This window comes from Antedon bifida, chromosome 3, assembly GCF_963402885.1.
Source record: "Antedon bifida chromosome 3, ecAntBifi1.1, whole genome shotgun sequence".
NCBI lineage: Eukaryota > Metazoa > Echinodermata > Crinoidea > Comatulida > Antedonidae > Antedon > Antedon bifida.
The window spans coordinates 19,356,148-19,382,508 of record NC_136228.1 but is presented as its reverse complement, the minus strand read 5'-3'; the positions used below and the strand labels follow the sequence as shown (position 1 = coordinate 19,382,508).

The window sequence follows — 26,361 nt, the reverse complement described above, 5'->3', positions numbered from 1 at the left end:
CTGTATGTAGACCTTTCACTGATTTTGTTTGGATGTGTAAGTTAGATGAAGTGAAGGAACTTTCAGTTGGAGCCTCATACCGGACGGACAAGTCGGCACAGCACTTTATTTATTTTATTGCTGAGATTTATTAGCTGACATTAATTTATATTAATTATAGTTTAATTCAGTAGTCCATAGCCCCTAGACAATTTTTATCCATGTTTGCTACATGGTATTATTACTGTAGACAATTTTATTTATAGGTTGAAAGACGCAAACTTCATGAAGTTTTGGAGAGAGTAAATTACATTTCTGTAATTTCTGACGGTACAACAGATTCGTCAATTAAGGAAGGTAATGCTACTAATCATAGATTTATTTATTATAAAATATTAGATTTCAAGTCATGGATAAATTTGTTATTTGTTTTATAAGTAAACCTTTATTATTATATTAAACAAAATTCTAAAAATATTTACTAAACCACGCCACTTCCCATGGGAAGGGCGTAGTAGATGGACATGGTGGTACCGTCAAACGTTCAGTTTGGGCGCTTGTCCGTAGTGGTAAGGGTCAAGCTAATACACCTTATGAGTTTTATGAAATTGCTGTAAATAGGAATCCAAATATGAACATATACTACTTGTCTAAAGAGAGTATAGCTCAGAATGAACAGATGTTAGAGGATCATTGGAGCACTACTAACTACAGTGCCAAACACTCTTAAACTACACTTTGTAATGCCAATAGATCGGAGCCATTTAAGGGTTGCCCAGACCACAGATTCAAATCAATTGCATGAAGTACGAATTAAAGTTGATGATGAAAGTGAAGAATCAAATGATGGTCAAGAATCAAATGATGGTCAAGAATCAAATGATAGTATAAGTGAAGAGTCAGATGATACTTGATAGTGTAAGTGAAGAAACAGATGATAGTGAAGGTGAAGAATCAGATGATAGTGGAAGTAAAATTGAGTTGGATAAGGAAGCAGAATCAGTGCAGTCAGATGAAGAGTTAGAGTTGAATGTAGGTGACTGGGTGTTGGTAAGATATGATGGAAATGAGTGTCCGGGAGAGATCACAGAGTGAGGAAATAAGAGTTTACGTTATGCATAAGTCTGGCCAAAACTGGAAGTGGCCTCTCCTGAAACAAGATAATATCTTTTACTACAAAAGAAATGTGATTAAGAAAATTGGGCTACCGATTGCAGTGGGCCACAGAGGCCAATTTACATTCCCTACCTAGTACTGTTTAGAACAAAAAAGTACATTTCATGGTTGTTATTTCATCAGTTCATCAGTTGTTAAATGTAAATAAAATTAAAATTAAAAATTATAATTAAATATATATTTATAAATGTCATTAAATAATATATTATTATTAAGCCTACAAACTAGTATGAAGAAACATTACATAGCTATAGTAAATATAGGCCTATTAATAAAAACAAAAATATGTGTATAGGCCTATAACCCTTAAAATACAATAAAAATTAAATCATACATTTTACACAATTTAATTAAAATGTTAATTTAATGCTTTATTTATCCCTCTCCCCGCCAACCGCACCCTTTTCAAAATAACCAGTGTACCACAATTGTACGCTCTATTTAATTAATAGTATTGATTGTATATGTTGGAAAAAAAGTAATAGATTTGAATCATATGATGGAAACATTAACCAAGTACTTACTAGTTAAGTAAAGAAAATAACTAGTACATTACTAGTGGTCCAAATGATAAAAAATGAGACGAAACTGACTTCTATGTTCTCAACAATTTCTAGGCTTACTAGGCCGACGTGTCTGAATCCTTCGCGGTGAACAGTAACGTCCGCTAGTCTGTGCGATGATGTCACCGCGCTGTTGCGGGCTAGACTAGCTACTGCCAGTAAGCAGACGTATACTTATAGTCGATATTTAAACACTTGGCTGTGACTGTGACCAAATTTAGCCAAAATGAATGGTATACATACATAAATCTTTAATCTTTTAATAAAATCCAACAATTTTATACTTACCTTCTATTTTTTCTAATTTTATGTAAAAACGACTCTGATGTAAAGTATGACCGCAAAAAAGCAGGAATTCCAGATTTATAATATCTATTATTATATTATCAGAGAAGATCGTACACGCAGTTGTTTTTTTTTTAGCCAATCAGATACTGAAAAACATTGCGCAAAAGACCCTACTTGAATTGACCCCTCTTTTTGGTCACGATTTTGTATTCCCTTTAGGCTCTACTGCCCTCTAGAGGTTTTGCTAGTTGCTACCTACTAGGCCTATAGTGTAGTAGGCCTAGTAGCTAGTTACTAGGCCTATTCTAGGCCTACTAGAGTAGGGTGATTTGTAGATACAGTAGCCCTAGGCCTAGCCTAGACTAGGACCTAGGATAGGTAGGCCTAGCCTACTAGGTCGTCCTACTACTAGGCCTAGCCTATAGGCTCTAACTCACTTTACACATTTATCTCTGATGCGTTTAGGCCTAGCTAGCCTAGGTAGTTTTCTGGCATTTCTCTCACAAATATTTGTCTGTGAACTTATTGTCTTCCATGCATTAATCCTTATGTTTCTGTCTCTGTATGACTTCAGTTAATATCCTTATCGTAAAAAAGGGTATAATTAACAAAGAATTTCCATAAAGACCTCTGCAGCCACCATTTTTGCCGTCGGTGTGTCGTCGATATGATGATGATGGGGACAGAGAGCTGAGAGAGAGATATTCCTGAGCTCTGATTGGTTGACAAACGCGAACTGCGCTTGCACAAAGAAACCTCAAAGAAATGCATTGCGGTGAAAAAAATTCTGATATGGAAAGATAATCGTCTAGGGGATCTAGACAACCGGAGATAGCATCTGAGGCGTTTTGGCCTGTCGTTTGTCATAATTATCTGAATATAGTGGGGTTTATAGACCATATTTAACAAAACTGGGGTTTTTTTTGCGCCAATAGCCTAAAGCCTGTTTTCCCGTCGACGAAACGTTACGATTAGTTGCGTTATTAAGTTGCGTTGAATTTTTAAATCGTTAAAGTTGAAAATAAATAACGATATAAACGATGATCGATTAAGAATATTTTAATTAGGCAGACACAGATGTTTGCAGATCCACATCAATTTGCCTACTAATTAGATGTGACTTATCCACTAGAAAGTATTGTAATTTTAATAGATCTGGTAGAATTCGGCAATGCAATGTTAAAACCAACCGTTTTAGAGACTCTTTTTTCCCATATGCTTGTCTATATAATTTACATTTTTCAAGACATAATTAGCTAAGGTGTTACGTTTTTATATTGTGTTTTAAATTGTATTGTATCTATGTTTCTAAGCTCTGGAAAACAAATTTCATGTATGTAATAATATGTGACAATAAACTGAATCTTGAGCCGGACCGCGAATATTTACACATTTTTACGCGATCGTTAATGGTTTCTTGGTTCTTTCGAGCGTTGCTGGGACACATGGACGTGAAGTTTTGCAAAGCAAAGGCCGGTCACGCGCAGTGTCGGGCCCGCGTGAAAATTGAAAAAGTTAGGTGTTTTGATTCTTCAACCCAGCCTAGGACATGTTTTCGCTGATATCTTAATCTAGGCTTTTTATTTTTTTAATTTTTTTTTTTTCATTTCCCAACCAACAGTGAACTCATGGTTCACCACTTACAGGAGGGAACACAGACAAACACGTACAAACACAATAAAAAATATTAAACTAAACTACTAACAATGTTTAATAAGAAACTTACGGAGATTATTAAAAAATATTTTAACTCAGAAGATTACTCTAAAGACAAACATTCAATTAAATTGTTTTTATATTATAATTTAGTTTTACTTACACTTGTTATTTTGAAATATCGGACTTTAAAAGAGTACAAAAAATGTGAAAACATCGTCTTTCCCTAATAACAAACTTTATTAAATGCCATTTTATTAACACACATCTATTATTCCTTAGAGATATTCCGTTTATAGAAATGGTGAGATTTTTAAAATTGCATATACCGTACCTCTCTAAAACTATAATTATGTTCATAATCACTCACCTTCAATTTTACATAGTTTACAAAATTAAGTAAGTTCAATTATCATTTTCCATTTCAAACAGGAATTTATAATTTATAACTTTAGGCTATTTAATCCATGCTTTATCGGAATAAAATTTGTTATACGATTATTTGAAGTTAATATGAATAAAAGTTGCGGTGAACGCCACAAAAGAGAGAAAAAAAAATAATTTAGTTCCATGCTTGAATTACTTGAATGAAATAAACAAATTTTTGCCTAGTACTGAAGTATCGTGTTTTTATGCGAGTTTATGCGATTTATACTAAAAATAAGATTGCTTGCTCCAAAGGCATTCAAATGTTAATTTTCAAAACGCGACATGTCATGTCTTTACTGAAACAAACGCCCACTATCAGTAGGCCTGATAATATAATTAGTGATAGATAGATATTGAGTACAGTATACAGTACAATATAAACATTATGTTAATATTTCTGAATATAAGATAGTAATTGTGAAACCTTCTTAAACTTGTCTATCTTGAACTTGTCATGAAAATCAGTTGGTTCCACAAGGCATATAATGCACTGAGTTTAATTTGGTTGCATTCATAGCATCTTGTATTGCATAAACGAGACGATAAACGTCATTATACCTTGTGTACAAAGGAAATGGAGCAAATCGAAGGACATCTGGTTCACGTTTATCACTCTATAAAAGTATGGGATAAATATAAAATATATAGTGAAAACCATGAATTATGTATTTCAAAGACGCCTTTGGAATCGACAATCGGCGCCTGTGGAATCCATTGTGATCCTGACGTCAGGCTAGGAGTAAAGAGCAACAATCGGGATATCGATGGCTTACGGTATTATTTAATTTGTCACACTTTCCCTCCAAAACATTTCACAGATCAATAAGGGAAAATTCAAATATTACATTAAGGAATAAAATCAAGAAAAGGCGAGCAGGTGTAAAAAAGGAAAAAACTTTAGATCAATGCCATAATTTTGATAACATTTGTAGGCCTACATGACTTGTGTACGGTACTTTTTAAATAAAATTACAGTGTTTTGGAATATCCCTAGACTTCAAACAACCTCCACACACTTACCGTAACTCCTCTCTTATTCAATTCTACTTGAACTTGATTGGCAGGAATTGAAAACACCAACGACAACTGACATCCTCTTTGCTTCGGATCTGATGGTGTCAGGATGTTGATGTAAGGCTTTCCTGGTTCCACTACACTCTTAACTAATGTTTTATTTAATAAATACTCAAAATAACCCGTCAGAAGTACTTGTTTGGAAACGCAATCTGACATACTTGTTTTATTAAAAACCTGCAAATAAAAAGAACCGCGATTGATTTACACTTAAACAAACCTAAGCATTTTACTTTATATTTTAGTAGGATAGGATAGACAGCCTTTTCACTCAAGCTCACTCAATTCTGTTCCGGTGAGCTCTCATATGGAAGCTTCAAAGTCCACTGCCTTCGTTCTCCATGAAGAACAAAGCGGTTTAAATGGTTCATTTATTTCTTCTACCTTTTCTGTTTATCTTAAGATATTTAATGTATCATTTTTGTGTAATGCGCTTAGAAACATTGTATTAGGCGCTATGTCAGACTACCATTTTTTTTTATTATTATTTAATATCATTACATCAAAGTAACAAGAAATATCAATATAGTATTAACAAGCAAACACCATTTTAAGTGTTCATAGACAATTATTTTAAAATATACACAATCAATAAGTATGCCTAGTAAAATTTAAAGATAAAGTAAAATATTTTAAAAATTACGAACCTCAAGGCTGGCCTTTAATGGAATTATTGCCATAACCGAGGGAGTAGAGATACGATAGCCCTCAATTCCAGGCGACAGGTCTATGTCTATATAAATATAGATGTTGTATTGAAAAATATTCACAGAAATTATGTGTCAATATGAACATTATTACTATATACATCAGTTCAGATACTTGTATTCAGATATTTGTTACTACAGTAGGATGACAATTTATCTATATTTAGCTTACATTGCTTTTAATTATTTTTCATTATACACATTAATTATTAAGCCTATACTTAGGCATTATTCAGAAGTCAGTGATTTTTACAAACATTGTAAAATATTTCTTACCAAGGCATAGAACTCACGACATGACATATTATATGGGCCCTATAATACAATTCCTTCTCAAATTTAATTTTCCCTTTTCTCAGTTTTAATTGTTCTCAGTTTATTTTAAAAACTGTAGGCCTATAAGGTAATATTTGAAGATCTCAACTAGTTTTTTCAGTGTTTTAATTTGTTATTTTTTCCAGTTCACATTATGCTTGACCACAAATGTCATTACAAAGCATATTTAGAAATATGGTGTATTTTGTTCTTATATTTTTATTATGTATACTGCAGACCTAGTCGTTGCACATCTCATTGGGGTGCTTCTAATATAAAAGAGATATAATACAATGTTGTTAAGTTCAGATCAGCTTATCCGTAACACGTCACAAAAATGATCAAAACAAAATCACACATGTAATGCACAATAAATGAATATTCAAATATCATGTTAATACATTGATGTACACAATAGTATTTAATTTACAACTTACTTTTACTCATTTCAAATCTTGTTTCTTCTCGATTACTCCACCAACCGCTCAATCTACAATGACAAGAAACATATTTCACGATTACTAGAATGTAAGAAGCAAAAGTAGGCCTAGACTGTCGGAAGAAAAAGATCTTAACGATATGGAGAACCTTGTACACGATTAATTAATACAGCTCTAGTAATGTGGCTCAATGTATCCACTGAAAACAAAAATATGTATGCCTAGATACTCCTAAATAGAAAGTGTTTTAACAATCATTGGATGAGTATACAGATTATGTCAATTTGGAGTAGGAAACCGTTTTGTATTGGCTATACCTTTTGATCAATGTGTAGCAACAAGGTGGTACTTGTAGCATTTGGCTAAAAAAACTGGCAAAAATGTTCCTCGAATAGTGATTATGTATAGAGAAGAAACTGTAACATACATTGTTTTAATTATTTTCTAATACATTGTTTTAATTATTTTCTAATACAGAGCCTATTTACTTTGGTTTATCAGTTTCTGAATGTTTTTCATGTATGAACGCACCACCTGCACAACCAGCCCCACCATTCATATACTGCAAAGAAAACCATATATAAAGTATACATCATCATAGTGTAATGCTGGAATAATGGAAACATATTTTTTTTCTATGCATTTGGCCATAAACTGTCAATCTTTGTTTTTTGCTTAACTTTCATTTTGACCAAATATCTTTACATTTTTAGGTGACGTGATAAACAAAAAGAAAAGCTGAATTTCTAAATCCAAAGGCAAAATACTGACAAAATTATTGAATCTCAATTGAGATACAAGCACATAAGCAAAAAGCTAAATCAAAATGCTAAATTATTAGAAAGAAGTGTCAAACTTTCGAAAACGCTATTCCTTTTATAGTTCTCAATGAGATTAAAAAATAATTGGAATTGAAGAACTAACTTTATAGTTACACCAAGCAGCAAAGTCAACATCCCAATCATGAAGACACAACTCAACATTGCCAACGGCGTGTGCAAGATCAAAGCCTACAAAACAACCCTTAAAATTGAGGAAAAGGACAAAAATTAATGAATGGATATGAGTAATATTTTATAGGTCACTCAAGTTTAGAAAATTTAGAAATTTGAAATACAAAATATTACACACCCAAAACGATCCTACTATTATATTAACAATAAGAATAGGAATTCTTAGCATGTTGATATTGTTGATTCTTAGAATCACCTTATTCTTTATTTATTTATTCATTATTAGTTGAGAAATAAATCAATGCTTTTTAAATGTTGGGACTCGTAAGCCCAACAAGGTTCGAGATGCTACCTACCTTACTATGTCCAGCTTTTGTAATTGCCTGCATGTCAAATAATTGACCTGTATAATAGTGGATACCACAAAACATTATTGTTGCAATCTCAGAACCATGCTTCTCAATTAACGCTAGTATATCCTCCATTCGTATATTAATTTCTCCCTGTTAAAAACAGCACAAACTATTACAAATATACGTACTTCTACTATATAGACATTTTTTTAAAAAATGACAAAAATGTGTTCTTGCCTGAAAGAATAATGGAAATTCTTAGCGATATAAAAAAAATATAAATACTACTTATACGTCAGCGGCATTACTGTTAACTAGACCAACCTTTAGTAAAAGTAAACATTCCATTAAAATACATTAACAAATGTTGTGGATCAACATTTGTAGATATCTGAATATAACCTAAAATCTGCAAAAACATGTTCAACATTCAAACAACTTTTCATTAAGAATCCTAAAGAGACAGTACGGACTTGTTTTAGTCTCTATGTCGTCCCTCGTCCACCAAAATGATACTATTTTGTTGTTTAGTCGATGTACATACTATGTTGATTATGGTCGAAATAATGTTGAATTGAATAAATTGATTTATACCTCTCTTGGGCTTGCATAAATGATACAATCCTCTGGATTTCCACCGTGTAGTTTTATTTGACTTTCAATCATATACTGCACAAAATTATTCACGAATATAAAATTATGTTCTTTAAATATCCAATAGTTTTACCATCTAATACAGTAATAGTGAGTGTGTTCGGCTTTGAACCTGGGAGTCTAATGAAAGAAAATGTTTTATATTGTTGTGATGAGAATTTGTTTATGTTCAACTAACACTCGGCCAGAGTACCTCAACTATTCAAAATGAATATTCTCTTTTGAATTTTTGGGATCGCCATTTATACAATTATATACGTTCTTGAAATTAACAAAGAAATATAAATTAATTTTGATTTCAATTTCATTACCTGATCTGAAGGAAATGCATTTGATTCCACTAAGATCTTTTTTCTGGTTTCTGTTGGGTTGTAAAATGAAATCTAAAAAGAAAACACATTTAGACCTATTTAATTCAAATACGTTAATTTATCTTTGGTGCTGTTGAGAGAATTGCCTAGAAGAGCTAGGTCTTATAGTCAAGGTACTTTGTTTTCTGTGTTTAGTATGGAGATCCCCAAAATAACTATTTAAACTTTATTATTGTAATTTGGAAACTTATTTTAAAAAGCGTAGCTGTGGAATAAACTATTTATGCCACTGCCACTATTTCATGAAATGTGTCAGTCTCGATGAGAGTGATACCATACAAAACACAACATTGGTTTTGCTTAAATTTGATTCAATATTTGGACTCATTTTATGAATTTCTCTTTCGGATGTAATTCCCAGGGTGTATTTGACTACATAAGGTTTAGTCCTGCGACACACATTGAAAATTGCCAGTTATTAAGCAGAAGCTTCATTGTATTGAAGAACCATCTGCAGCACGACCTAGATAGTATGCGAGCGAAGCGAAGAATTTATCAATATATTATTTTTACAGTATAGGCCTATCTGTAAACTCTTTTAGATCAAAATCTTATCTTAATAATCATATACAGTATATCATATTTTCAATTTCTACTCACGAGTAAAATGTGGAGATTGACAGTGAGTGCATTCATCACAGCCACTTCACTAGTCTTAGCACCTAAAATGAATAGATACAATTACCAAGCTTTCCGTAATGATCACATAGTACTGTATGCTTTTAGACATTGTGGTGAAACATCAATCAAGCCATTCAAATTCATCATCTATCATAACAATGCACCACCCCATTTATCGTCATTGTCATCATCATCATCATCGTCGTCCTCACCGTCGTCATGATCTTTATTAATTAATTCATTCATTCATTACCAACTATCCTGGCCATATCAGCCTGTACTTTTAAATCGCTTTTGCTCCATGGTATTTCACCCGTAAAATATCCATGTACACCTCTACAAAATTGAAGAAAATCTCAAAAGCATAGTAACATTAAAATACAATATATAAAAGTTGAATATCAATAAACGTACTAGCGATATATCAATATGTGGTTATCAGGTTAGAACTTTCAACGATCTTATTGGAACTTGAATATATATTTGTATTTGTATCTTTTCAATTCGGTTTTAGTCAACACATATTGCTATACCTATGCTAGTCCAGAGAAGGTATGTATGTACGTATGTAAGTAATGTCCAATGTATAGTAAGTTACCTCTTTTATATACGGCCCTGAAAAAAAGCTATAAAAAATGATACTGTAAGCTGAATGCGACTACTTACATATTAGACCATTTGTCTAGTTCGTTGTTCAGATAATGTCTCGTTGTAGCAGTCATCAACCCTAATGAATTACCACTCATGTAAATGCAATCTTCCTCTCCATCGATTAAAGATAGGTCCACTGATAACAAATTATTATTATTATATAGTTATGTGTTTACCAGCAATTAAATATTATTTTCGCCATTTACAAAATGGAACATTTTTGTCTATGACGAGACGTTAAATCAGGCAGATATCTCTGCTGGCTTACCGCTGGTGTTGTATCACTTTATATCAACTGGTTAACTAGAAATACCATGGTTAGTAATGGCACATACTGTATTAAAACACTAATTGGTAAAAAAAAAGTATGATTGAAAACAGATTATTGTTTGTAAGACATTTTGACAGATTATGTTCGATTTAAGGACACAAAAACTTGAACAATATTTACTTGACAAATTAGATTTGAAATAGTTTAAGTTTAGTTTAGGCCGACGTCTGTCGTGAACGACAATTTCAATTAGTTTTACATTCATCTGAATGATGGATGAAACTAAGCCAGGACTGTTTAAAGCACATTATAAATCGAACAACATTAACATTTGATTGGTCATAACATTGATCAAGGGCTTCTCTCGTCTAGTGCCCACCTTGACCAGCGGAAAGTCATGGGCCAATAGACATTAGATGCAGGGGATGCCATAAGAATCAGCAGTGCTGATTTCAAATTCCTAATGGTATTAGGATCATCAATTATTCATTTTATCTAAAGAAATATAATATGTCTTTGATTACTTTTTAAAAACTTACAAAATGCTTGGCTTCCTTGTATGTTTAATTATATAGATTATTTTAAAAACACATTTTACTAAAGTGGCAGCCAGGACTAAATACTTTCCTCTTTGCTATGTTTTTTCTTATTTCGTTATTTCTTTCTCGATTCACAAGAAAAATAAACATTAACAAAATAAAATGTCAAGTCATATCGTTGAAATGATATATAATGTAGACGACAATGTTGCATATATGACATATGTTGCATAAACAAAAATAAGGATAAGTCGTGATTTTATTGATAGCAGGTTTTTGGCTAGTGTATATTGGGATGAACTTTGAGTAATAGTTTAAACGCATAGGCCTAAGCAGGCATACAGTGAAGAGTGACATACATCTTCTAATATCAAGCCAGTTGACCAAAATGTTACATCTTTCCAACTAGTTCTCGCACTAAATGTGGCTTAGGGGTTTATGGATCAATTAACAACTTACCTCCGGGTAAAGTTCTCATTTTTGGAACGTTAAATTCTCTCCGTAGGAAGGCAATGGGGTCCTGCAAGTCCATCTTGAGTGGGAACTCTTTATCAGTCACATTGCACCCAAATTTATCCGCTTTTTTCTGAAGAAGAAGCGGTGGCATGTCTGTGATAGATGTACTCAGTCCAATGGTAGGATTTCCCTCAATTGTTGACATTATTTACACTTTTTGACGATACTGTTAACAATCTGACAAAAATTAAAAGTAAATTTACATTAAATTACGAAAACAAAATACTGACGATTATTTTTTAGAAAGAGTAAGTAAAGTGAAGGTAGAATCACAGATCTGGACTGGTAAAAAACAAAGATGTTCAATACCCTACCGGACCTAGTAGCATTTATTTACAGTAGAACCCCTATTTTACGAGGCTTCCTCGAGACCCAACGAATTGTCCCCTTAATAGAGGTGGTTCTATAATGATGTCAAACAGCCGCATCTACGGCCGGCTCTTTCGGGCATGTAAATTATTTGAACTATCAGTGAACAAAGGGAAATATCTACAACTGTACAACTCTCAATTATATATATTAGAAAATGTAATAAATAACGTTTGGAAAAATAATTCTTTTATTTCTGAATCCCGAAAAATTTCACCCAAAAAACTCAATCCAATTTCCAAGCAATAATCAACCCCTAACAGTATCCGTATTTCAAGCACAATTTCTATAAATCACCAATCTTCCCTAAACCCTTTTCGAGATTATCAAACAACGCCAAGAAAACCCCTACAAGTACATTTATAGTAATAGACCTACCCTAGAATGAATAAATAAACGAGTAATCAAAACCCACAATGTCGTTACTTCTTGTCCTCTTCCGTCTTCGACGACGATCATATAAATAAATATAGAAAGATACAAGCTAAAATGTTTCTCGATAATATTCTGCAAGAGTTGAAGCACTCACATGACCGTGCTGCTGGTATTACCAATAATACTATTATTCACAACCTGCAACTAATTTACTGCAAATAATGTTGCTGGCTAATCAAAGTTTCGAACCAGGCTCTCTCAAGGCCATATGCATGGCTGCAGTCGCGTGTGCAAATTTGAATTAGTGTTTACCAACCAACCGACCGACATAGTGAGCTATAAAGAAATAATAAGAAAACAGAAAAGATTGGGTTGACCCTAGTGATTTCAATATAAAAACCGAACGCAACGAAAATGCTTGTTATATCAACTTTTATATTTTAATGTTAACTGGGAAGTATAATACGGTACTCTCACAATATTGATAATAAACAAAAATTGCTTGGTAATATTATTTTATGTTTTAGAGAAAATGAAAATCAAAATGTGATTCTAATTAGACCTGTAAATCGACTTTTACAAACAGTGTGACGCAAACGCTTACAAAAACCATGGCTGATCGAATCTCGCGATGATTTTCTGATTTTTACAGTGTCAGTCAAAGTATAATTATAATTATTTTATTGATTTGTATTGGTTATCTTAAAGATGTATTGTCCCTTGAAACACAAAAAAATGAAGGTCAAAATATTCTAAATTTAAATTGGCCATATCAAAGTAATATTAAAGTTATTCACTTTAAGTCGAAAATTCGAGCCAAAAATAACAAGTATACGTAATTAACACGTAAATTAGTTTGATTACATTTCGTCTGGAAAAGGTACGCTCGCTTCGCTCGCGTACCATCTAGGTCGTGCCCACAGATGGTTCTCGAATACTGTACACAGTAATTTCAGCGTAACAAAACTGGCGATTTCAAATGTACGTACCGCAGGACTATAATACATTGTCGTTTACAGAAACGAATAAATAGACACGATGATTTATGTAGTCAACTAAAATTAACACACTGGGAATTACTTCCGAAGGAGAAACTTATCACAAAATGAGTCCAAATTTTTGATTTGGACTCATTTAAAGAAACCCAATTTGTGTTTTGTATGTAACATTAAGGTTGAGGGATGGGAAAGCGGATAGGTACAAAGAGGAACAATTTTTAAATATATTCTTTATCCACTCAGTAACAAAATATTTTTTTCATGTTTTATAGGCCTATAAATTATATACCTCTAAATACAGTAAAACATTTGCGATATAATACTTTGTTAAAACTTTCACTGTCATAATCGATTGAATCAAGTGAGGACCAAAAATAATTAATAGGTATTTACAGTATTTTTCAAAGTATTGCAAGTTTATTCTCAAAGGGCCCATATATTTACCTACCGTATGTGTTAAACCAAGGGCTCATAAATTTACCTACTTGTGTTAAACCAAACTCTGGCAGACTGAGAGATTGGGATGTTCCATTCATCGCAAATCAATACATTTGTATAATCATATATTAAATCTATCAAAATAATATTTTTTTAAGAAAATCGGCCTGTCTTCAACATTATGATGCTGTACTCTAGCTGTTCAACCGGTTTTCAGCTATTAAAAACAATTATCGTAGGAGGAGATAGGAAAATGCGAAGCCTCCTCGCATTTTTGTGGCGGGTATTTTTTAAGATGGACATCCATTAGACAGTGTATACCACGATCGAAAAACACCCCTATTTGGGGCAAATCGTTGAACCTAAATTCGTTTTAATCGTCAATAACTAATTATCTAACTTAATTTAATTAGTAAACAGGGTTACATCAGGTGGTTAAAATCAGTACCGAAAGTACGAACCAACTTTATATACCATCGAGTAAAAATTCTAGAAGTAAGGCGCGATTTACCGAATTTTGCCGTTACGTAAATTTATATATAGATGCTAATTAGGATTGTTAGTAGTAATAGGTATATTTTCACACAGATCGTGAGGAAGTTTTATGATTATGCATACAGAGTAGCCAAACAAGCACGTTTCATTATGGGATATGTTTTGATCAAAAGCTTTGACTGGAAGTCAAAGTTATTTTTTTAACAAAAAAACGTCTGTATTTCAGTTAAATGATTTTTTTTTCGACAAATATTTGGTGATAGCTAATAACTATTATGATACTTTAAAATGACCCACCTTTTTTCGAAATCTTTTATTTTTTATTTTTTTGGAATTAGTCAAAGGGACAATACATCTTTAAATAAAGCTTTAATACAGGTCTTATCACTAGGACGCCAGCCTTCGTTTATAGAATTAAGGATCTAGGCTACACACTACTTGTCTGGCCTACCCGAGTATTTTAACCGGCCCAGTGAGGTGGAATGCCACGGATGAGCGCTACTAAAGAAATTACAAGGTCAGATCTTAAGGTTATTACGTCATACGTTCACTGGCACGTAAACGTAAATGTCCACTTCATCTCAAATTTATATCTTCCGACGAGTCGACTACGACCCATGTGGACATGACCTTAGTGTGCACGTTCACTCAATCTAAAAGTCCCTAATGGCTACAATATAGACAACATTTTAGAAAACTTACAAATAGTTACAGTATGTATGAAGGTTTTTGAAATAAATAAATAAAAACAAATAACTCGAAAACAACCTGCAAATAGCATCGTTACATTAACGTTGACTGTTTTTATGTTGATTAAACGTTATACAATAATGTTTTACCACCGTTACTTTGTATTAGTACATCACAGCCACTGATCATAACTGGGCCCTCTGGGAGACCAGGCGTTGACTCATGAAGAGGTCGCCCAGTATAAATAAAATATTTCAATTTTAATTTCATTACAGTAACGTTTTAAAGTTGTATTTTTTGTTAACGTCAATGTGTACATTAATGCCATTGATTAACGTTACCGACAGAATGTTTCTTCAACGTTATATCATGGTTATTGATAAACAATAACAAATGTATAGCGCAAATGAAAAATGCTAAAAAAACATAATTTTTTTAAATTTTATACCAATTCCTTTGGTAAATTTGATGTTTCATCAAAATTCGCAAAACTATGAAACAGTTTCCTTTTACTTTATAGAAAAATAAGAATTTTAATTTTTAATAAGCTTTACATTTTACTTCTTCACTTCGAAGTACAAACCCCCATTCGAAATGATATATGAATGTAAAAACTAATTAACTACCACTAAGAATTGCCGTTGAAGAGAACAACATTACCACAAAATACAGACATGTCAACGACTAAATCATTTTAAGTAGGCCTACGTTGCTTTTATACCTAAAATCATGCCCAACGTATCCCAGCTGACTATATTAGTGAAAGGAGTAACAAATGGTAAATGTAGTACCACACCACTGAGTGTATCATACAAAAAAGTTAAGAGTTGTGTTTGATTACGCAGCAAACTTTTAGGGTGTTGAAGTAAATGAAGGTGGCGGCATTGGTCTTTCAGGCTCGGAAAGAAGGTTCACGGCTACACTTGGCTAAAAAGGGTCATGATTTCTGTTGTGAATCATGGCACGTCTTTATATGTATCTGACCCTGCAGTTAAATCAGCAGTTATTACCAGTGTCATCCAGAAAAACCAGCCACCGCGGTACAGTTTGCTTACTTTACTGTACTCCATAAATAAGTATATAAAATGCAAAAACAAAATCTCGCACTAATCTTGATTCCTTGAAGAAAAAAAATTCATGCCAGATAGCATTGCTGATGACCAAATAAGTTCATCACTTAATATCTTTATAAACAATTCTCTAACAATACAACAAAATGAAAAGATAATTGTTGATATAGATTTGCGGTTAATATTAATCCAATTGGATTGGTTTGAAGGATTGTACGTTCTTTTGTAACTTACGCCACTTTTATTAATCTCTTACTTACACTGTACTTACTGTGTATTATAGGCCTACTGTTTTATATAAACAAAATCGAACATAATGCTAGTACAATTATTATTTTAAACATCTTTAACATTATTTTCTGCTATTATTATCTTCCGTGCCTACAAACTGTCAACATGTTTTGTTGTTGTTCGTTTTTATGTATTGCAATTACTATAATGCTCCTAAAATTTGAAAAAATTCAGGCATGTGTTTCATCATCTTCCTGAATTGTCGGAGTATTGTAAACAAGTTTGATAGCATAAGTGAGTATATATCCTCATTAAACCGAGAATTTTCTTGTAAGCTCTGAGTTGAAACATGGCTAACGAAAAGTGATATATACCTAATATATATAGCCTACCAAATTACAGATTTATCTACAAAACAGACATAATAAAAGGGGTGGCGGATATTATTAATACTTACCTCACAATGCATACTATGCTATAAGAGAAGATATCTCGGCTATGATGGATCAATCAGAATCATTATTTGTTGAAGTTGAACATCAAAATATACAGACCCCGGATAAATGTTCTAAAGAGTTTAACGAACAATTGGGTAAAGTATGGACATTATTAATAGTGAAAATAAAGATTCATATCTCGCAGGAGATTATAAGATTGATTTAGATAATCACACGGAAAGTAACGTACAGATGCATACAGACACCCTTTTCACACATTCTTTCATCTCTATCATAAACAAGCCAACGCGTGTAACAGCAAACTTAAATAATCGACAATATTCTTACGAATTCACAGCAATATCATCAGATAGAATCGGGAATAATTTACACGGATATTTCAGACCACTATCCTATATCTTTTGCATAAATAAATCGGTTAAAACATGAACACAAATATAAGTTACAGCGTAGCTACTTCCGTCGCAATAAAGAACTATTCAGAACTGAAATAGAACGGCAAGACTGGGAGAATGTAATTAGCAGCTGTTATGCAAATGAGTCGTACGTTCATTTAAATTTCAACAACAACATTTATTTAGAAACAGTTCATGAAATAAAAACAGCATACATTAATAATAACTTAAAATGGTAACATTAAATAAGAACTGTTTCAGGGATCAGAAAAAGAAGTAAAAGAACTTGTCAAATACCAACCCCTAAATTAAACAAAAACAACAAATCATTAGCTAATATTAATAATAGTAGATCTATAAATTACAATCCTAAAAAAAATCATAAATGTTTTAGATATTTCATTTAACAAATAAAAAATCTAATTACGGCACATTATTTGTATTTGGAAACATATGTTTTTTTAATTTTTTTTTAATATATTAAAGATGTATTGTCCCTTTGACTAATTCCAAAAAAATAAAAAAAAAAGATTCCGAAAAAGAGAGGGTCATTTTGAAATATCATAATAGCTATTAACTTTCACCAAAAATTAGTCGAAAAAAAAAGTTTAGCCTAACTGAAATACAGACGTTTTTTTGTTCAAAAAATAACTTTGACTTCCAGTTTTCGATCAAACATATCTCATAATGCAACGCGCTTGTTTGGCTACTCTGTATGCATAATCATAAAACTTCCTTGCGATCTGTGCGAAAACACCTTCTCAACCGTGACGAGTTGTAAACAATCCTAATTAGCATCATGCATAATGCACACTCGTGGTTTGAAATCTTTGTTTACTTTCACTCGTGACGATTTTCCAGACGAAAATGTAATCAAATTAATTTACCTGTTAATTACGTAAACTTGTTGTTTTTGGCTCGAATTTTCGACTTAAAGTGAATAACTTTAATATGGCTAATTTAAATTTAGAATATTTTGACATTCATTTTTTGTGTTTCAAGGGACAATACATCTTTAAGGTTTTTACAGCAAGTTTGTTCTATAGACAGTTCATTCCATAACTTAGGACCATATATTGTAAAAAAATTGAATCTTTTTAAGCCTCGTAAATGGTACTTCCAATATTTTGGTATTTCTAAGATGATAAATGTTACGTACTTTATGTTTGAGGTAGAGATTGGCAATATATTATTTACTTTACTTACTTACTTGTTTACTTACTTTTTTACTTGTTTCCAGAGCTCAGCATTGCTGGGCCCGGAGTCGAGGTTAGGCCATGCCTATAAGCCCCTCTTGATATTACATCAACTCTTGAATATGGCGCAAATTTTAGAGGGTGGTTGGACCATGCCCGTTCAAGACCTGACTTAAATTGATTGGTTGATCTTGAAGATACTACCTCCTCCGATAACGAATTTCATAGTATAATAGCTTTTCGACCAAATGAGTCCCTTATCCAATTTGTGCGTGAAAACTTAAATTTTAATTTAAAAGAATGACCACGTGTTCTGACATCTTCATCAAGCTCAAAAAAAGAGTCAGCTGAAATACTATCCACTCCATGTAAAATTTTAAAAATCTGTATCAAATGAGCTCTTTGCCTTCTGTATGCGAAAGTAGGTAGGTTGAGAATTTTCAGCCTTTCTGAATAAGGTAAATGACGAATGGAAAAAATAAGCTTGGTGGCACGTTCTTAGACTTTTTCCAATAGGTCTTCCTCCTTACAATGGAGTGAGTTAAAAACAACGTTGCAGTATTCCAGGGTCGGACGAATAATAGCTTTATATAAACGAAGAAAACCATCCATATTTAAAAATTTGAAAGCTTGATATACCATGCCTAACTTCCGATTTGCTCTCATTGCTACATCATCTGCCACATGTACATTAAAAACAAGTTTAGAGTCAATAGTAACACCGCGGTCTTTTTCATGATCAACTTCATTCAATAAGAAACCACGCATGGCATACAGATGCTTGTTGTTTTTCTTCCCAAAGTGCATTACTTTGCACTTACCCTCGTTAAAGGGTAATTGCCATTTGTCAGACCAGTCACATGCTCTCTCTAAATCTTCTTGTAAAACTTGAGCATCATTCACAGTGTTAACTACTCTATACAATTTAGTATCATCTGCAAACATGCGTACAGAGGAAGAAATAACAGAAGGTATATCATTAATAAACATAATGAAAAGAACAGGTCCAACAACGCTTCCTTGCGGGATACCACCACAAACATCAGCCCAATCTGAAAAATATTTACCTATAAATAATAGATAAAACTTGTAAGTTATGTAGATCATAAATATTTAGAATGTTTAACTTCTTATTAAATGTTCACTATGAGCAATAAAATGAGATAAAGAAATAATTCTTACAACTCGTTTCTGTAATTAAAAAATTTTCATGATATTAGTGGTAAAGTCGGCTGCCCAGATAATGTTACAATATTGCAAATAAACGTTAACTTTAACATCATTAATGAATCACAGTTTGGTTTTTCGCAAAAACAACTCTACGCGAGTCATGCACTTTCACAAACAATATAAAAAATAATTTAGGAATAGATGAACAAATGGTAAGTATCGGCGTCTTCTAGACCTTTCTAAGGCATTTGATACGATAGATCATGAGATTCTCTTACAAAAACTCAAATGTTATGGTATTAGGGGCATTGTTCTTAAATGGTTTAAGAGCTACTTATAAGAAAACAATATGTTCACACGGGAAACCAGAATCAGAATTAAAACTGATTGATTATGGAGTACCACAGGGCTCAATTCTTGGGCCGTTACTATTTATAATTTATACAAATGACATTGTTGAAAGTAGTAAATATTTAGTTGTCATTGTTGCTGACGATACTAACGTATTTTTTAAGCACAAAGATATTAACTTTAAATTAACATTTTAAATACATAATTAAGTAAATCAACTGCGAACAAACTGAGTCTGAATACAAAAAAGACCAAGTTTATCGAATTTAAAAGCATGTATAAGAAAAAAGATACAAATAACTATACTTTATTTATTAATGATGTTGAAATTGAAAGAGTTAGTAAAATTAAGTTCTTAGGTGTCATTCTTTATGAGTTTGTAACATTCCATAGTCATATAGATACCATTACTATGAAAATTAGAAGGTTTTCATTGGTGTATTGAACAAACTTAAATATATTGTTCAATCAAATGTTCTGTTAATAATGTACAACTCGTTAATTTTACCTCACCTAATATAGGCCTATGCAATAAAACCTATTTAATATTTTTGACTTGTATGAGAAGTACACTGCTGTATTTATGTTTCAATTCCGTATGGGCAATTTACCAGTTTCAGTTAACTCTTTTTTTAATACAAAAATGGAATCTGTACATGAGTAGGCCTATAGTACGCTGAAGAAGAGTGATTTCCGTATTGCTCCAAAAAGAACAAAATATAGGACATAGAGAAGTATTGCCTAGAGAAGTATTGCCTAGAGAAGTATTGCCTAATTTGTAAAAAGAAATACAAAAACTATTAATAAATAAATACTCACTCATGTAGAGTTAGTTCACTTTTGTTACTTTTTATTTATATTTTATATTTTTACTTTTATTTGCTAATTAGATACGGTGTTCGTTGGATAACCCATTTTGTATCAAATACCATGTTTTCCGTTCATTATGATTTAGATTCAACTTATAGAAATATTCTTATAAAAGAAATACTGTATATATAGGCCGATATTCTGGTTATAGAAAATAATAATTAATAAGTAAAAAGCCTATAATCGAAAGCGCCAGCTTGTACGCATGCGTAGGCCTACTTCATTATCACTGCACACTCTCTACTCTGGCTTTCGATTCGCACGCGAACAAATTCGCCTTATGCGCGCCATGCAAATCGGTCGTCGGCGGAGTCACATGGTTTGATGATGGTGTGGTGGCGGGTGGATCGAGTACGTGAAGAATTAAAGCATATGCGCTGCAAGCGGGATCGGATTCGGAGCAAGGCCTAGAGAGGAACAATATTATTTGGGTTTGTTTGATCTCTCCACCATCAATATGCAGCAAGCAATCCAAAAAAGAATATAGGCTAGGCCTACAGTATCATAGGCAGTAGAGTAGGCTACTGTCCTAACACCACTGATTCACATTTATAACACAGAGAAGTACACACAGCAGACTCGCCTCCAGTGCAGTGTCCACCACCAGCGCATGTGGTGCTCTGAAAACAGAAGAATGAAGTAAAATAAAAGAGAGGTAGGCCTATGTAGGGGAGGATGGGGTAAGTGGTCCAATTAGTGACTTATCATAAAATAAATACAGCCAGTGGTAGTAAAACTTAATATAAATACCATGATTAGATGGTCTATATACTGTACTTATAAAGTTATATCCAAAAGTAAGTTGGATTTAGTATTTGGAAATAATTAATTTGAATTACGACTGCTCTGCTGTACCCCTTTCACACCAAAAGCAAAACTCCGGAGAAACCCCGGAGACACCCCGGAGTTGACGCCCCGCTGTTTGGTGTGAAAGGTAAAATCAAGCAACTCCGGAGTTTAAAGGGGGGTTCCGGGTTTAAAATGAATAGTAAAAAATGTAAAGTATATTTGTTTGTCTCTTGAACGGTAAAAGTTTCAATTTATATAAGCGCCCAGTGAAGCAGAACGAAGGCTGTGAAATGAGGCCAGATTACAAGTGCAGCTACGGCAAAATCACACTGTGGTTACAGAATACGAAATTCGTGAAATGGTCAATCTTCCGACGACTCGTTATCATTAGCCATATCAATTACTTTTGTAAAATTATACTTATCTGATGTAATTTTAGTCGGTCTTCCCATTTATAAAGTCAATTTTTTATGAAAATCCATCAAAACAGTGAAAAATTAGATATGTTTGCACTTTACGTTTGCCGATTTTCGCACTGACTTAGGGAAAGCCTTCAAAATCAATGAAGCGTAACGTATACATTCCTGCTGAGCGAGGAGAGCGAGACGACGATACACGTGCTCTCTCTGCCCATGCCTGGCATCGTCACGTGATAAGCAGATACAATATACAATACCAAACTGGTCGGGTCGAGTATACCCCGTCTATAATAATCACAACATGAACGATGTACAGTATTTGATTGAAGGTCGATTCGACCTACCGGAATGGTATAGATAATATAGCTTGAATGAGAGAGTTGGAATATTTGTAAACATAAGTATTGCTAATTTTAAAAAGTGTAGCCTATAGTAAAAGGCCTGGTAGTATCAATTCGCATAGGGTCTACTACACTAGCTAGCTCAATTTTTAACTGGGCCGGATCGGCTAGGTCTCCTTCCTACTACCTGGTCTACTTGCTTGATGCAGTATCCGCTTTTTTGGAGAGTAAACTAGGTCTATTTTAGGCCTACTTATTAGACGATCGGGACACCATACGTGCGGAAGGCGATCGGACCTCGTTTTGCCTCAATATTTACAGCCGATTTTGTAGAACGTTTTAGGTTTAGATTGTTTAGGAGTTTGGTTGATAGGATGGGTTTGGAATCCACTGAGTTTTGTTATTTATGGGCCAATCGTTTATAGTAGGCTAGCTAGGCCCATGATGGCCCCAATGTTTTAACGTAGCCATCGTGGCATGGAATCCCTAGTCAGAAATGGCTCTCACCCATGAATAAAATGATTTAGGCTAGGCCTAGCCTAGTACGTGAAGCCGATATACGATCTGTACTATTCGAGGTATAAAAATAGTATAATTTATGACTCCGTAATCTGTACTAAATTTTGTATTAAATGTCAAATAAATATATGCTACTACTGTTATTATTACACTTTAGGCCTAGCTTAGAAAATCTACAAAAAATGTATTTCACAATGATCGGGTGGTCGTCGTTTGACAGGGGAGAGAGATGCAAGTTGACAAACACAACGTACAAGCTTGACGTCGCGAGTTTGGGATCCACTGATGACGTGTTTTGTGAATATCTCATGAATATTAATGAGCTTCCCTAAGCTGCTGAAAAACAGACTTTCCATGAATTTACCCTAAAATGCATATGAAATTTAATTTTTTTAATTTCTCGTTATTACTTCTTCATTCTGACATGTCTATATTGTTATAATATTTTTTATTTAATAAATAAACGATATTTAAAAGCAATTTTAAACCCAGAATCCCCCTTTAAAACTGCGGGGTTGAACAGCTGAACATTCTCCAGAGAGCGAACTGCGGGGACACCCCGGTGTTTTGGTGTGAAAGGTACCAACATGAAACTCCGGAGTGTTTCGGGTCAAAAGGTTATCCTCGCACGATCAATTATCTTTATAGATTTATTTAGTTTTATTTCAAAAAACTTTAAATTTAGTAAACAAATATATAGCATGTATTAGAAAATAAAAATTGATAAATAAAATATTATAGGATTTTTGAGAAATTTTAAAATAATTAGTAAAGCATAAAAATATTAATAAGTAAGTATAATTATTGTTCGCAGTATTTTGCCCGCCAAAGTTATCACGTTTCGTTTTATAGCTTTGTTGTTTGGTTTCGCTGGAGTTGAATAGATTTTTTACTTTTATTAGCCAATAATCTATCGTTTCAACAATAATATATGACAGTTTAAGTATTAAGATAAGTATATTTCTAATACTCATTTACCTAGGCCTAGTAATAGGCCTAAAAATACTAGGCCTACTAATAGTAATACTTAGCGAGGCTACTAACTAGTAGGCGCTTAGAATTGGGCCGCGTAGCCTAGCAATTTAGCTACCAGACTATAGCTAGGTACTGTAGGCGGCGCGGGTATGTGCGTGATCAGCAGTCACTTCGATCGATCAAGTTAGCTGCTATATTATAGGCCTTCTAGGCTAGTTACACAGCGTCAGAGAACGTCAGACTCAATTACACTTACAAGTTACAGTAATATCCTAGGCCTACCCTTATTAAAATGTCGGTGAAGAGTAAGAAGAAAAGTAGTTGTAGTAGTAGCAGGCCTGTCCCTATTATTAGGCCTAGGCCTAGTAGTAGTACGAGCAGTAGCCTTAGTAGGAATAACATTAACAGTAGCCCTCGTAGTAGTAGTAGTAGGCCTACTAGTAGTAATGCTATGCCTATTATTAAGCCCAATGGAACATGGACCCCAGGACAAGTCCGCCTACTACTAGATATCCGGGGTGAGGCTGCCGTCAATGCCATGGTAAATGGTACAAGTAGGGATCGTCGTTGCTACGACAAAGTAGCAGAGAGACTAAAGGTCAGTTTGAAATGGTAACTAATTATTAATACAATAGACCTAGGCCTAGTAAATACTGTAGGTAATAAATAATTACACTGACCTACTGTATACTTCCTTTATTGTTATTCATGTGGCTGATTTAGAATTTATTCCGTGTATTAAATTGAATATTTATTGCGAGTGACTGACTTTTTTTTGTTTTTTTAGGAAATGGGTGTTTTAGATAAAACACATGCACAGATAGTGTATAAACTTAAGGCATTAAAGGCACAATTTTTTAAAATTTTACGATTAAACAAGACATCGGGAGAAAGGAGACGGAACTATGAATTTTATGATCAGTGCCAGGCAATATGGGGAAACTCAGCATTAGCTAAACCAGTTAATATAATAAGTGCTGTACATAGAAAGCAAGAGTCATCCGACAGCAGTGATGATGAGGAAGGCACTTCAATGTCGACTGTACAGATAGATGAAAATAATGATATACCAGTTGGTAAGTTTATACTATTTTTGGGTAATATCACTTAAGTCCTTGTTGAACGGTATTACAATTGGTAAAATTACAAATAACGTTAAAAAGCATAGAATATTATAGTACTGTAATTATTTGAAAGTTTTATTACTTGTACAATTTAAAACTTGTTTATATTGCACAACAGCATAGCATTCAATTCATCTAAAAAGTACGACAGTACTAAAAAAAAATTATTTTGTAATGCTCATTTACAACTGAAAAATTAACTAAAATTACTAATCAGGTTTCAAGAAATAATTAGTATACAAGAACTATTTACTTTCAAGATATGATGCATGGCTTATTTGTATGTTGATACATTTTATCAAAACTAATTTCAGTGATTGCCAATGCAATTGTTGATATGCAAATGGTAGAAAGAGGATTAGATGCAGAGGGAGAACAAGCAGCAGAAGAGGAGGAAGAACAAGAAGAAGCATCAGCAGAAGAAGCATCAGGTGAAGAAGAAGAAGAGGTTGCTGTACCAGTTGCAGAACCAGCATTACCTGCAAGAAGTAGGTGGTGGCAATTACTTACTTAAAAAATTCATAAATAAAGTTTAACAGAAAGTGTTTTGTCTAACCGTGGCAACATTTTCATGTTTAACAAACCATAAACTGCACAAAATGGAAGTTTTTGTCAAGACCCACTTAATTTACTTTCATCAACATTTTCAATTTTTTCAGTTTTTTGGCAGAGTATAAATTAAATATAAAATTTCATGTATGCATTTTTAGGACCACCAAAAAAGGCCAAAAAGAAGACTAAACTACAGGAAACTCTGGCTCCTTAGTTCAGGTCATGGGGGAGCAAAACCGGCAATTTGCTGAAGAAGAAAGACAGAGAGAGGAGCGACATCAGATGGCGAATGACAACTTGGTAAGGCAGCATAACGAAAATATGCAAACAATGATGGCATCCTTTCAAGAAAGCCAGAGGCGCTTGCCCAATTTTTGCAACATCCCCGCCCTAATTACGCTCTGCCTCCAATGCTTCCCAATTATAATCCTCGCCCACAAAATCCTCCACAATAAAATAACTTGTTTTAAATGAATACATTAATGAATACATATGTTCCTTATGCTGCCTCACCAAGTTGTTATATAATTATATTGAATTTATAATAAATAAAAATTATTATTAAGGTAAGATATGTGCTAAATTAATAAAATATTGATTAAACTACTGAACTGTATTTGAAAATGACCCATTCATACAGTATTTATAATTAACAAATGGTGTACAAAAATAAAATTAAAAAACAAAGCTTATTGGTATTTGAATTACTTTTTAAATTACATCGTGAGGTATGCTGCAATAGCATCTCTTATATCAGATGCTCTTTCAGGTCGGTCATTAATTGGATCTTCATCGGGTTGAATCAAACCATGCTGCACCTCTTCATTTATTGTCACATCCCACTGTGGGTTATACACATCTTTGTGAATTTCACAAAAGTTGTGCAACACACAGCAGGCTGCAACAATGTCACTTGAAAATATTGTGGAGGTGTCGTTGCGCTTAAGTAGTCGTCTCCATCGCCCTTTAAGTCTTCCAAA

The 26,361-nt window shown here is 33.2% G+C and overlaps 2 protein-coding genes across 3 annotated transcripts; one reads left to right on the top strand and one right to left on the bottom strand.

The window, feature by feature from the left end:
* Positions 1–3,889: 3,889 nt before the first annotated feature.
* LOC144837884 (kynureninase-like) lies at positions 3,890–17,144 on the bottom strand. Of its 2 annotated transcripts, none has more exons than XM_078693197.1 (14): positions 17,008–17,144; positions 11,500–11,733; positions 10,246–10,366; positions 9,833–9,915; positions 9,559–9,620; positions 8,899–8,970; positions 8,528–8,602; positions 7,937–8,083; positions 7,552–7,650; positions 7,116–7,189; positions 6,625–6,677; positions 5,813–5,898; positions 5,112–5,342; positions 3,890–4,705 (listed from the first exon to the last, which is right to left on the bottom strand). In XM_078693197.1, the coding sequence occupies exons 2-14, from the start codon at positions 11,699–11,701 to the stop codon at positions 4,553–4,555; spliced, it is 1,458 nt and encodes a 485-aa protein (XP_078549323.1). In that variant the 5' UTR covers positions 11,702–11,733; positions 17,008–17,144; the 3' UTR covers positions 3,890–4,552. The 2 variants fall into 2 exon arrangements, with proteins under 2 accessions (XP_078549323.1, XP_078549324.1); XM_078693198.1 differs by lacking the exon at positions 17,008–17,144 and adding an exon at positions 12,341–12,425.
* A 7,227-nt stretch (positions 17,145–24,371) lies between these two features.
* On the top strand, positions 24,372–26,005 carry LOC144838628 (uncharacterized). Its single transcript, XM_078694056.1, has 3 exons — positions 24,372–24,781; positions 25,144–25,317; positions 25,540–26,005. The coding sequence occupies exons 1-3, from the start codon at positions 24,496–24,498 to the stop codon at positions 25,593–25,595; spliced, it is 516 nt and encodes a 171-aa protein (XP_078550182.1). The 5' UTR covers positions 24,372–24,495; the 3' UTR covers positions 25,596–26,005.
* The last annotated feature ends 356 nt before the right edge of the window (positions 26,006–26,361 follow it).

Bases quoted from the DNA above. Each gene is read 5' to 3' on its own strand.
- LOC144837884 (XM_078693197.1), bottom strand. From the start codon at position 11,701: ATGTCAACAATTGAGGGAAATCCTACCATTGGACTGAGTACATCTATC. The intron at 10,367-11,499 runs GTAAGTTGTTAA...ATTTGTTATCAG, and splicing joins AATGAGAACTTTACCCGGAG to TGGACCTATCTTTAATCGAT. The intron at 6,678-7,115 runs GTAAATAGGCTC...TTGTCATTGTAG, and splicing joins TCAGAAACTGATAAACCAAA to ATTGAGCGGTTGGTGGAGTA.
- LOC144838628 (XM_078694056.1), top strand. From the start codon at position 24,496: ATGGGTGTTTTAGATAAAACACATGCACAGATAGTGTATAAACTTAAG. The intron at 24,782-25,143 runs GTAAGTTTATAC...AACTAATTTCAG, and splicing joins AAATAATGATATACCAGTTG to TGATTGCCAATGCAATTGTT. The intron at 25,318-25,539 runs GTAGGTGGTGGC...ATGCATTTTTAG, and splicing joins ACCAGCATTACCTGCAAGAA to GACCACCAAAAAAGGCCAAA.